This window comes from Hirundo rustica, unplaced genomic scaffold (assembly GCF_015227805.2).
Source record: "Hirundo rustica isolate bHirRus1 unplaced genomic scaffold, bHirRus1.pri.v3 unplaced_BUSCO_293860at7742, whole genome shotgun sequence".
NCBI lineage: Eukaryota > Metazoa > Chordata > Aves > Passeriformes > Hirundinidae > Hirundo > Hirundo rustica.
The window spans coordinates 29,586-42,606 of NW_026690720.1; the positions used below are offsets into that span (position 1 = coordinate 29,586).

The window sequence follows — 13,021 nt, forward strand, 5'->3', positions numbered from 1 at the left end:
TGGGATCTTATCCCCTATTCCCAGAGGTTTGGGGTCTGGGGTTTGTTCCCCTGTTCACAGAGGTTTGGGGTCTGGGGTTTGTCCCCATTCCCAGAGGTTTGGGGTCTGGGGTTTGTCCCCATTCCCAGAGGTTTGGGATCTTATCCCCTATTCCCAGAGGTTTGGGATCTGGGGTTTGTTCCCCTGTTCACAGAGGTTTGGGGTCTGGGGTTTGTCCCCATTCCCAGAGGTTTGGGGTCTGGGGTTTGTCCCCATTCCCAGAGGTTTGGGATCTTATCCCCTGGTCACAGAGGTTTGGGATCTGGGGTTTGTCCCCATTCCCAGAGGTTTGGGGTCTGGGGTTTGTTCCCCTGTTCACAGAGGTTTGGGGTCTGGGGTTTGTCCCCATTCCCAGAGGTTTGGGGTCTGGGGTTTGTCCCCATTCCCAGAGGTTTGGGATCTGGGGTTTGTCCCCATTCCCAGAGGTTTGGGATCTGGGGTTTGTTCCCCTGTTCCCAGAGGTTTGGGGTCTGTGGTTTGTCCCCATTCCCAGAGGTTTGGGGTCTGGGGTTTGTCCCCATTCCCAGAGGTTTGGGGTCTGGGGTTTGTCCCCATTCCCAGAGGTTTGGGATCTGGGGTTTATCCCCATTCCCAGAGGTTTGGGATCTTATCCCCTATTCACAGAGGTTTGGGATCCATGGTTTATCCTTTCTCTCAGTGTTTTGGGATCCATGGTTTATCCTCTCTCCCAGAGTTTTGGGATCCATGGTTTATCCCTATTCCCAGAGGTTTGGGATCCATTGTTTGTTACCTATTCCCAGAGTTTTGGGATCCATGTTTTGTCCCCATTCCCAGAGGTTTGGGATTCGTGGTTTATCCCCATTCCCAGAGGTTTGGGATCTTATCCCCTGTTCACAGAGGTTTGGGATCTGGGGTTTGTCCCCATTCCCAGAGTTTTGGGATCCATGGTTTATCCCCTCTCTCAGAGTTTTGGGATCCCTGGTTTGTTCCCTATTCCAGAATTTTGGGATCCCAGGTTTATCCTCTATTCCCAGAGTTTTGGGATCCCTGGTTTGTTCCCTGTTCCCAGAATTTTGGGATCCCTGGTTTATCCCCTATTCCCAGAGGAAAACCCTCCAGGAGCCCAAATGTCAGCAGAGCTTTGGCATCTGTTCTTTATCTCCATTGCCCCAGGGGGAAAATCCCTGGAATCCAGGGAGAAACCTCCTGGAATCCAGGGAGAAACCTCCTGGAATCCAGGGAGAAACCTCCTGGAATCCAGGGAGAAACCTCCTGGAATCCAGGTGGTAGCAGAGATTTGGGATCCGTGGTTTGTTCCCTCTCTCCCTGGGGAATACTCCCGGACTAAAATTCCCTCAGGAGCTTTTCCTGGAGAATTCCCTCAGGAGCTTTTCCTGGAGAATTCCCTCGGGAGCTTTTCCTGGAGAATTCCCTCAGGAGCTTTTCCTGGAGAATTCCCTCAGGAGCTTTTCCTGGAGAATTCCCTCAGGAGCTTTTCCTGGAGAATTCCCTCAGGGGCTTTTCCTGGAGAATTCCCTCGGGAGCTTTTTCTGGAGAATTCCCTCAGGAGCTTTTCCTGGAGAATTCCCTCGGGAGCTTTTTCTGGAGAATTCCCTCAGGAGCTTTTTCTGGAGAATTCCCTCAGGAGCTTTTCCTGGAGAATTCCCTCAGGGGCTTTTCCTGGAGAATTCCCTCAGGGGCTTTTCCTGGAGAATTCCTCGGGAGTTTTTCCCGGAGCTCCTCTCTCTCTCTCCGGCCGGATCCAGGCCGCGTCTCCGCGCCCAATTCCCAGAGCTCTGACAGAAATCCATGGAGATTTTCCCTGGAGCAGGGAATTGGGACCTCCTGTGACAGCCTGGAGTTGGTTTTCCTGCAGGAATCCGAAATTCCCTGAACTCCCTGCCCTGGAGTTCCTCTTGCTCAGGCTGGGCCGTGTTTCCCATCCCATTCCTGGATTTTTGCCTGAAACCTGCTGGGAATTTTCACCAAAATCAGGAAATCTGCATCTTCCCTAATCCTAACAATTTCCTTAGTGAATTCCGGTCTGAAATTCCCTCAGGGGCTTTTCCTGGAGAATTCCCTCAGGGGCTTTTCCTGGAGAATTCCCTCAGGAGCTTTTCCTGGAGAATTCCCTCAGGAGCTTTTCCCGGAGCTCCTCTCTCTCTCCGGCCGGATCCAGGCCACGTCTCCTCACCCAATTCCCAGAACTCTGACAGAAATCCATGGAGATTTTCCCTGGAGTGGGGAATTGGGACCTCCTGTGACAGCCTGGAGTTGGTTTTCCTGCAGGAATCCAAAATTCCCTAAACTCCCTGCCCTGGAGTTCCTCTTGCTCAGGCTGAGCCGCGTTTCCCATCCCATTCCTGGATTTTTGCCAGAAACCCACAGGGAATTTTCACCAAAATCAGGAAATCTGCATCTTCCCTAATCCTAACAATTTCCTTTGTGAATTCCAGTCTGAAATTCCCTCAGGAGCTTTTCCCGGAGAATTCTCTCAGGAGCTTTTCCTGGAGAATTCCCTCAGGAGCTTTTCCCGGAGAATTCCCTCAGGAGCTTTTCCTGGAGAATTCCCTCAGGAGCTTTTCCCGGAGAATTCCCTCAGGAGCTTTTCCTGGAGAATTCCCTCAGGAGCTTTTCCCGGAGCTCCTCTCTCTCTCTCCGGCCGGATCCAGGCCGCGTCTCCCCCACCCCCCAAACCCGTTTTTCCCCCTTTTCCCCTAAATCCACGGGGATTTTCCCATGTCCGTTCCCCTCCCGGGCAGTGTTCAACACGGTGTACAACAGCGACGACAACGTCTTCGTGGGCGCGCCCACGGGCAGCGGCAAGACCATCTGCGCCGAGTTCGCCATCCTGCGCATGCTCCTGCAGAACGCCGAGGGCCGCTGCGTCTACATCACGCCCATGGAGGCCCTGGCCGAGCAGGTGAGCGCCGGGAGCGCCGGGAATTCCCGCCTTCGGCCCCTCGGGAGCGCGGGATGAGCTCGGGGGGGTGATTTTTGCCCGTCCCGATGCTCCTTGGGGTGGGTTGGGAGGGAATGGGGCGGGAATCGGTCGGGTTTGGTGGGAATTGGGAGGGAATTGACACGGTTTTGGGGGGGAATGGATCGGGTTTGGGGGGAATTGGGTGGGAATCGATCGGGTTTGGGGGGAATTGGGAGGGAATTGACCCGGTTTGGGGGGAATCGACTCAGTTTGGGGGGAATTGGGAGGGAATCGATCCAGTTTGGGGGGAATTGGGAGGGAATTGACCCGGTTTGGGGGGAATTGGGAGGGAATCGGTCGGGTTTGGGGGGGAATCGGTCGGGTTTGGGGGGAATTGGGAGGGAATCGACCCGGTTTGAGGGGAATCGACTCAGTTTGGGGGGAACTGATCCGGTTTGGGGGGAATCGACCCGGTTTGGGGGGAATTGGGAGGGAATCGACCCCGTTTGGGGGGAATTGGGCAGGAATTGATCCAGTTTGGGGGGAATTGGGAGGGAATTGACCCGGTTTGGGGGGAATCAACCCCGTTTGGGGGGAATTGGGAAGGAATCGATCCGGTTTGGGGGGAATTGGGTGGGAATCAACCCGGTTTGGGAGGAATGGATCCGGTTTGGGGGGAATTGGGAGGGAATCAACCCCATTTGGGAGGAATGGATCCGGTTTGGGGGGAATTGGGAGGGAATCAATCCGGTTTGGGGGGAATTGGGAGGGAATCAATCCGGTTTGGGGGGAATTGGGAAGGAATCGATCCGGTTTGGGGGGAATCGACTCAGTTTGGGGGGAACTGATCCGGTTTGGGGGGAATCGATCCGGTTTGGGGGGAATCGATCCGGTTTGGGGGGAATTGGGTGGGAATCGACCCGGTTTGGGGGGAATCGGCTCAGTTTGGGGGGAATTGACCCGGTTTGGGGGGAATTGGGAGGGAATCGACCCGGTTTGGGGGGAATTAGGTGGGAATTGACCTGGTTTGCGTGGAGTCGGGTTGGAATCAACCCGGTTTGGGGGGAATTGGGCAGGAATTGATCCGGTTTGGGGGGAACCAAATCAATTTGGTCAATTTGGTTGACCCCGTTTGGGAGGAATGGATCCGGTTTGGGGGGAGTTGGGTGGGAATCGACGCGGTTTGGTGGGAATTGGGCGGGAATTGACCCGGTTTGGGGGGAATTGGGTGGGAATCGGTCGGGTTTGGGGGGAATTGGGAGGGAATCGATCGGGTTTGGTGGGAATTGGGTGGGAATCGATCCGGTTTGGGGGGAATTGGGCGGGAATGGATCCGGTTTGGGGGGAATTGGGCGGGAATGGATCCGGTTTGGGGGGAATTGGGAGGGAATCGATCCGGTTTGGGGGGAATTGGGCGGGAATTGACCCGGTTTGGGGGGAATTGGGTGGGAATCGGTCGGGTTTGGTGGGAATTGGGAGGGAATCAATCGGGTTTGGTGGGAATTGGGAGGGAATCAATCGGGTTTGGTGGGAATTGGGAGGGAATCGATCGGGTTTGGTGGGAATTGGGAGGGAATCGACCCGGTTTGGGGGGAATTGGGAGGGAATCGATCCGGTTTGTGGGGAATCGACTCAGTTTGGGGGGAATTGATCCGGTTTGGGGGGAATCAACCCAGTTTGGGGGGAATCGACTCAGTTTTGGGGGAATTGATCTGGTTTGGGGGGAATCGACTCAGTTTGGGGGGAATCGATCCGGTTTGGGGGGAATCGGTTGGGAATTGACCCGGTTTGGGGGGAATCGGGTGGGAATTGACCCGGTTTGGGGGGTATCAATAAGGTTTGGGGGGAATTGGGCAGGAATCAATCCAGTTTGGGGGGAATTGGGAGCGAATTGATCCAGTTTGGGGGGAATGGGGTGGGAATTGCTCTATTTTGGTGGGAATTGCCTCAATTTGAGGGAAATACGAGGGGAATTCGGTGGGAATTGCCCCAATTTAGTGGGAATTCCGTAGGAATTACTCTAAATTTGAGAGAATCGCCCCAGTTTGGTGGGAATTACCCCAATCTGAGGGGAAGAACGCTGCTCCTGTGTGTATTCCCCAGGAATTCGGTGGGATTCGCCCCAGTCCGAGGGGAATTTGGTGGGAATTGCCCCAGTCCGAGGGGAATTTGGTGGGAATCGCCCCAGTCCGAGGGGGATTTGGTGGGAATTGCCCCAGTCCGAGGGGGATTTGGTGGGAATTGCCCCAGTCCGAGGGGAATTTGGTGGGAATCACCCCAGTCCGAGGGGAATTTGGTGGGAATCGCCCCAGTCCGAGGGGAATTTGGTGGGAATCGCCCCAGTCCGAGGGGAATTTGGTGGGAATTGCCCCAGTCCGAGGGGAATTTGGTGGGAATTGCCCCAGTTTGGTGGGAATTTCCTCAGTTTGGGAGGAATTTGTCGGAACTCACCCCCGTTTCGGGCATAACGCCGCCGCTCCCGTGTGACTTCCTGACCGACGCGCCCCGATCCGAGGCCCATCCCCGTTCTCTCCTGGCGCAGGTTTTCATGGATTGGTACGAGAAATTCCAGGAGCGCCTCAACAAGAAGGTGGTGCTCCTCACCGGGGAGACCAGCACGGACCTGAAGCTGCTGGGAAAAGGGAACATCATCATCAGCACGCCGGAGAAGTGGGATATCCTGTCCCGCCGCTGGAAGCAGCGCAAGAACGTGCAGAACGTCAACCTGTTCATCGTGGATGAAGTGCACCTGATCGGGGGCGAGAACGGGGTGAGAATCCCGGGGATGGCCGGGGCCGGATCCGGCCCGGAGTGCGGCGTGCCAGCGGGATTGCAGCTCGGTTTGGAGTGGGTTTTCCTGACGGGAATTGTCCCGCTGGGATGGGATGGGATGGGATGGGATGGGATGGGATGGGATGGGATGGGGTGGGGTGGGATGGGATGGGATGGTCAGAAGGGGTTTCCATGGGGTGTCCTGGATGGATCTCGGCCAGGAATAGTCGTGATCTGGCTCCTGCTCCTGCTCCTGCTCCCATTTCTGATCCTGCTCCTGCTCCTGATCTATTCCTGATCCTGCTCCTGATCCCATTTCTGATCCTGCTCCTGATCCCATTTCTGATCCTGCTCCTGATCTCACTCCTGATCCTATTCCTGATCCTGATCCTGCTCCTGATCCCATTTCTGATCCTGCTCCTGATCTCACTCCTGATCCTGGTCCTGATCTGGTTCCTGATCCAGCTCCTGCTCCTGTTCCTGCTCCTGTTCCCGCTCCTGATCCTGCTCCCGCTCCTGCTCCCAGTCTTGATCCCACTCCTGATCCTGCTCCTGATTCCGCTCCTGATCCCAGTCCTGATCCTGCTCCTGATCTCACTCCTGATCCTACTCCGTCCATACCCAGCTCAGGAGGAATTTCCATGGGATCTCCTGGCTGGATCAAATCCCATTCCCGATCCCATTCCCAATCCCATTCCCGATCCCGTCCCGATCCCATTTCCATTCCCATTCCCAATCCCATTCCCGATCCCGTTTTTCCCCACAGCCTTTGCTGGAGGTGATCTGCTCACACATGCTACATCAGGAGGGGTTTCCATGGGATCTCCTGGCTGGATCCCATTTCTGATCCCATTCCCAATCCCATTCCTGATCCCATTTCCAACCCCATTCCCAATCCCATTCCCAATCCCATTCCCGATCCCAATCCCGATCCCATTTCCAATCCCATTCCCAATCCCATTTTCCCCTGCAGCCCGTGCTGGAGGTGATCTGCTCACGCCATGGGATCCCCTGGCTGGATCCCAATCCCATTCCCAATCCCATTCCCGATCCTGTTTTTCCCCGCAGCCCGTGCTGGAGGTGATCTGCTCACACCATGGGATCTCCTGGCTGGATCCCATTCCCATTCCCGATCCCATTCCTGATCCCGTTCTCCCCGCAGCCCGTGCTGGAGGTGATCTGCTCACACCATGGGATCTCCTGGCTGGATCCCAATCCCATTCCCAATCCCAATCCTGTTCTCCCCACAGCCCGTGCTGGAGGTGATCTGCTCACACCATGGGATCTCCTGGCTGGATCCCAATCCCATTCCCGATCCCGTTCTTCCCACAGCCCGTGCTGGAGGTGATCTGCTCACACCATGGGATCTCCTGGCTGGATCCCAATCCCAATCCCATTCCCAATCCCATTCCCGATCCTGTTTTCCCCCGCAGCCCGTGCTGGAGGTGATCTGCTCGCGCCATGGGATCTCCTGGCTGGATCCCAATCCCATTCCCGATCCCGTTCTCCCCACAGCCCGTGCTGGAGGTGATCTGCTCACACCATGGGATCTCCTGGCTGGATCCCAATCCCATTCCCGATCCCGTTTCCCCCCGCAGCCCGTGCTGGAGGTGATCTGCTCACACCATGGGATCTCCTGGCTGGATCCCAGTCCCATTCCCGATCCCGTTCTCCCCGCAGCCCGTGCTGGAGGTGATCTGCTCGCGCATGCGCTACATCTCGTCGCAGATCGAGCGGCCGATCCGCATCGTGGCGCTGAGCTCGTCGCTGTCCAACGCCAAGGACGTGGCGCACTGGCTGGGCTGCAGCGCCACCGCCACCTTCAACTTCCACCCCAACGTGCGCCCCGTGCCCCTGGAGCTGCACATCCAGGTGGGGACCGGCCGGGAGCCTGGGGAGATCCCCGGGGATCCTCCGGAATTCTTGGCCATAGTTCCTTGGGATCCTCCGGAATTCTTGGCCGTAATTCCTTGGGATCGTCAGTAATTCTTGGCCATAGTTCCTTGGGATCGTCAGTAATTCTTGGCCGTAATTCCTTGGGATCGTCAGTAATTCTTGGCCATAGTTCCTTGGGATCCTCCGGAGTTCTTGGCCATAGTTCCTTGGGATCGTCAGTAATTCTTGGCCATAGTTCCTTGGGATCGTCAGTAATTCTTGGCCATGGTTCCTTGGGATCGTCAGTAATTCTTGGCCATAGTTCCTTGGGATCCTCTGGAATTCTTGGCCATGGTTCCTTGGGAACGTCAGTAATTCTTGGCCATAGTTCCTTGGGATCCTCCGGAATTCTTGGCTGATTAATTCCTTGGGATCGTCGGTAATTCTTGTTATTGTCAGTTCTCGGCCATAATCCCTTGGGATCATCAATAATTCCTGGTTGATCAATTCTCGGCCATAATCCTTGGGGATCATTGATAATTCTTGGCTAAATAATTCTCAGCCATAATCCCTTGGGGTTGTTGATAGTTCTTGTTACTGTCAATTCTTGGCTGATTAATTCTTAGTGAAATTCCTTGGGATTCAGTGGGATTTGATGGGATTGGGATGGAATTGGGATGGGATTGGGATGGGACAGGGTTGAGATTGCCCATTGATCACCGATACGGGATCAATCGTCACCGTGCCGGATTTAAGCAATTTTCCCAGCGTTTCCTGACAGTTTTTCAGGGAATCCTCTGGGATTCAGTGGGATTTGATGGGATTGGGATGGAATTGGGATGGGACAGGGTTGAGATTGCCCATTGATCACCAATACGGGATCGATCGTCACCATGCCGGATTTAAGTGATTTTCCAGCGTTTCCCGCCAGTTTTTCAGGGAATCCTCTGGGATTCGGTGGGATTTGATGGGATGGATGGAATGGAATGGGATAGGGTTGAGATTGCCCATTGATCACCAATACAAGGATCAATCGTCACCGTGCCGGATTTAAGCGAATTTTCCAGCGTTTCCTGACAGTTTGGCAGGGAATCCTCTGGGATTCAGTGGGATTGGGATGGGATGGGATGGGATGGGATGGGATGGGATGGGATGGGATGGGATGGGATGGATGGAATTGGGATGGAATTGGGATGGGACAGGGTTGAGATTGCCCACTGATCACCAATACGGGATCAATCGTCACCGTGCCGGATTTAAGCGATTTTCCCAGCGTTTCCCGCCAGTTTTTCAGGGAATCCTCTGGGATTCAGCGGGCTTTGATGGGATTGGGATGGGATTCAGATGGGACAGGGTTGAGATTGCCCATTGATCACCAATACGGGATCAATCGTCACCGTGCCGGATTTAAGCGATTTTCCCAGCGTTTCCTGACAGTTTTTCAGGGAATCCTCTGGGATTCAGTGGGCTTTGATGGGATTGGGATGGAATTGGGATGGGATTGGGTTGGGATAGGGTTGAGATTGCCCATTGATCACCAATACAAGGATCAATCGTCACCGTGCCGGATTTAAGCGATTTTCCCAGCGTTTCCCGGCAGTTTTTCAGGGAATCCTCTGGGATTCAGCGGGGTTTGGGATTTTTGGCAGGGTTTCAACATCAGCCACACGCAGACGCGGCTGCTGTCCATGGCCAAGCCCGTGTACCACGCCGTGATGAAGCACTCGCCCAAAAAACCCGTCCTGGTCTTCGTCCCGTCCCGCAAGCAGACGCGGCTCACGGCCATCAACATCCTGACCACCTGCGCCTCCGACGTCCAGCGCCACAGGTGACACCGGGGGACACCCGGGGACACCACGGGGACACCCAGGGACACCCAGGGACATCACGGGGACATCACGGGGACAGCCAGAGACACCATGGGGATAGCCAGAGACACCCGGGGACACCCGGGGACACCACGGGGACACCCGGGGACACCCAGGGACACCATGGGGACACCACAGGGACACCACAGAGCCACCTGGGGACACCACGGGGACACCTGGGGACACCTGGGGACACCATGGGGACACCTGGGGACACCACGGGGACACACGGGGACACCCAGGGACACCACAGGGACACCACAGGGACACCCAGAGACACCACAGGGACACCCGGAGACACCACGGGGACACCCGGGGACACCATGGGGACACCTGGGGACACCCGGGGACACCTGGGGACACCCGGGGACACCACGGGGACACCACGGGGACACACGGGGACACCACGGGGACACCTGGGGACACCACGGGGACACCACAGGGACACCCGGGGACACCATGGGGACACCACAGGGACACCCGGGGACACCATGGGGACACCCGGGGACACCCGGGGACACCACAGGGACACCACAGGGACACCCGGGGACACCATGGGGACACCCGAGGACACCTGGGGACACCCGAAGATACCCGGGGACACCACAGGGACACCCGGGGACACCCGGGGACACCACAGGGACACCCGGGGACACCACAGGGACACCCAGAGACACCATGGGGACACCGGGGACACCACAGGGACACCACGGGGACACCCAGGGACACCACGGGGACACCACGGGGACACCCGGAGATACCCGGGGACACCATGGGGACACCACGGGATGGACTGTGGGGTCGGAGAACGTCCAGGGATGGGGAATTCCCAAGGGAGCTCAGCCTGGAGAAAAAGCGGATCCAGGGGGAATCTTCTGGTTCTCCTGATGGGGGGGGGGGACAGGGGACACGTGGGGGGCACCATGGAGATGCCAAGGGATGGGGTTTGGGGTTGGAGAGTGTCCAGGGATGGGTTATGGGGTTGGAGAGTGTCCAGGGATGGGTTATGGGGTTGGAGAGCGTCCAGGGATGGGTTCTGGGGTTGGAGAGTGTCCAGGGCTGGGTTATGGGGTTGGAGAGTGTCCAGGGATGGGTTCTGGGGTTGGAGAGTGTCCAGGGATGGGTTCTGGGGTTGGAGAGTGTCCAGGGATGGGTTATGGGGTTGGAGAGCGTCCAGGGATGGGTTCTGGGGTTGGAGAGCGTCCAGGGATGGGTTCTGGGGTTGGAGAGTGTCCAGGGATGGGTTATGGGGTTGGAGAATGTCCAGGGCTGGGTTATGGGGTTGGAGAGTGTCCAGGGATGGGTTCTGGGGTTGGAGAGTGTCCAGGGATGGGTTCTGGGGTTGGAGAGCGTCCAGGGATGGGTTATGGGGTTGGAGAATGTCCAGGGATGAGTTATGGGGTTGGAGAACATCCAGGGATGGGTTCTGGGGTTGGAGAATGTCCAGGGATGGGTTCTGGGGTTGGAGAATGTCCAGGGATGGGTTCTGGGGTTGGAGAGTGTCCAGGGATGGGTTATGGGGTTGGAGAATGTCCAGGGATGGGTTATGGGGTTGGAGAATGTCCAGGGATGGGTTCTGGGGTTGGAGAGCGTCCAGGGATGGGTTATGGGGTTGGAGAATGTCCAGGGATGGGTTCTGGGGTTGGAGAGCGTCCAGGGATGAGTTATGGGGTTGGAGAACATCCAGGGGTGGGTTCTGGGGTTGGAGAATGTCCAGGGATGGGTTCTGGGGTTGGAGAGCGTCCAGGGATGAGTTATGGGGTTGGAGAACATCCAGGGGTGGGTTATGGGGTTGGAGAGTGTCCAGGGGTGGGTTCTGGGGTTGGAGAGTGTCCAGGGATGGGTTATGGGGTTGGAGAATGTCCAGGGATGAGTTATGGGGTTGGAGAACATCCAGGGATGGGTTATGGGTTTTGGAGAATGTCCAGGGATGGGTTCTGGGGTTGGAGAGTGTCCAGGGATGGGTTCTGGGGTTGGAGAGTGTCCAGGGATGGGTTATGGGGTTGGAGAGCGTTCAGAGGTCAGATATGGGGTTGGAGATGGAGAATTCCTGAGGGAGCTGAGGGGACTTGGCCTGGAGAAGAGGGGAATCATGGGGTGGGATTGGGTGGGATGGGGATGGGGATTGATGGGATTGATGGGATGGGATGGGGATTGGGATGGGGATGGGATTGGGATGGGATTGATGGGGTGGGATTGATGGGATTGGGATGGGGATGGGATTGATGGGATTTGGATTGGGATAGGATTGGGATGGGATTGGGATGGGATTGGGATGGGGATGGGATTGATGGGGTGGGGTTGATGGGATTGGGATGGGATTGATGGGATTGGTGGGGTGGGATTGATGGGATTGGGATGGGATTGATGGGGTGGGATTGATGGGATTGGGATGGGATTGGGATGGGATTGGTGGGGTGGGATGGATGGGATTGGGATGGGATTGATGGGGTTGGTGGGGTGGGATTGCTGGGATCGATGGGGTGGGCGATCCTGAAGGCCTTTCCGCGCCTGAAGAGCTCCGGGCGTCGCGCAGGTTCCTGCACTGCGCCGAGAAGGACCTGGTGCCGTACCTGGAGAAGCTGAGCGACCCCACGCTGAAGGAGACGCTGGTGAACGGGGTCGGGTACCTGCACGAGGGGCTGACGGCCATGGAGCGGCGCGTGGTGGAGCAGCTCTTCAGCTCCGGTGAGGGCGGGGCGGGATCGGGATTGGGATGGGATGGGATCGGGATGGGATCGGGATCGATGGGGATGAGTGGGAGAGGATGGGATCGGGATCGATGGGGATGAGTGGGAGAGGATGGGATTGGGATGGGATCGGGATCAGTGGGGATGAGTGGGAGAGGATGGGATTGGTGATGGGATTGGGATGGGATTGGGATCGATGGGGATGAGTGGGAGAGGATGGGATTGAAATTGAGATTGGAATGGATGGGATTGAGATTGGAATTCGACTGGATGGGTTCCATGGGATGGGATGGGAGCCGTGGGATGGGATCCATGGGATGGGATCCGTGGGATGGGAGCCGTGGGATGGGAGCCATGGACATGGGATCCGTGGGATGGGATCTGTGGGATGGGATCCGTGGGATGGGATCTGTGGGATGGGATCCGTGGGATGGGATCTGTGGGATGGGATCCGTGGGATGAGATCCATGGGATGGGATCCGTGGGATGAGATCCGTGGGATGAGATCCATGGGATGGGAGCCGTGGGATGGGATCCATGGGATGGGATCCGTGGGATGGGATCCATGGGATGGGATCCATGGGATGGGATCCGTGGGATGAGATCCGTGAGATGAGATCCATGGGATGGGAGCCGTGGGATGGGATCTGTGGGATGGGATCCATGGGATGGGATCCATGGGATGGGATCCATGGGGTGGGAGCAGCACCTGGAGAAGCCTTTCCTGGAGCCCAGCACTTCCCAGCGTCCTGGGGCTGGTGCTTTGTCCAAGCTCTGTGTGTCCTCTGGGGACAAGGGACAGGACACAGGGAATGGCTCCCACCGGGAAAGGGGGATTTAGATGGGATTTGGGATGGAACGAGGGTGGGCAGGGGCTGGGCTGGAATTCCAGA

The 13,021-nt window shown here is 56.8% G+C and overlaps 1 protein-coding gene across 1 annotated transcript in view; it reads left to right on the forward strand.

Moving 5' to 3' along the window:
* Positions 1-13,021, forward strand: part of LOC120748253 (U5 small nuclear ribonucleoprotein 200 kDa helicase-like) — a gene marked incomplete at its 5' end in the record, with an annotated part of 59,241 nt that overhangs the window by 27,348 nt on the left and 18,872 nt on the right. The window contains 5 exons of the mRNA XM_040054367.2: positions 2,763-2,923; positions 5,466-5,693; positions 7,376-7,567; positions 9,220-9,398; positions 11,975-12,126. Coding sequence (XP_039910301.1) covers positions 2,763-2,923; positions 5,466-5,693; positions 7,376-7,567; positions 9,220-9,398; positions 11,975-12,126 — 912 coding nt within the window. The remainder of the gene's footprint in view (positions 1-2,762; positions 2,924-5,465; positions 5,694-7,375; positions 7,568-9,219; positions 9,399-11,974; positions 12,127-13,021) is intronic.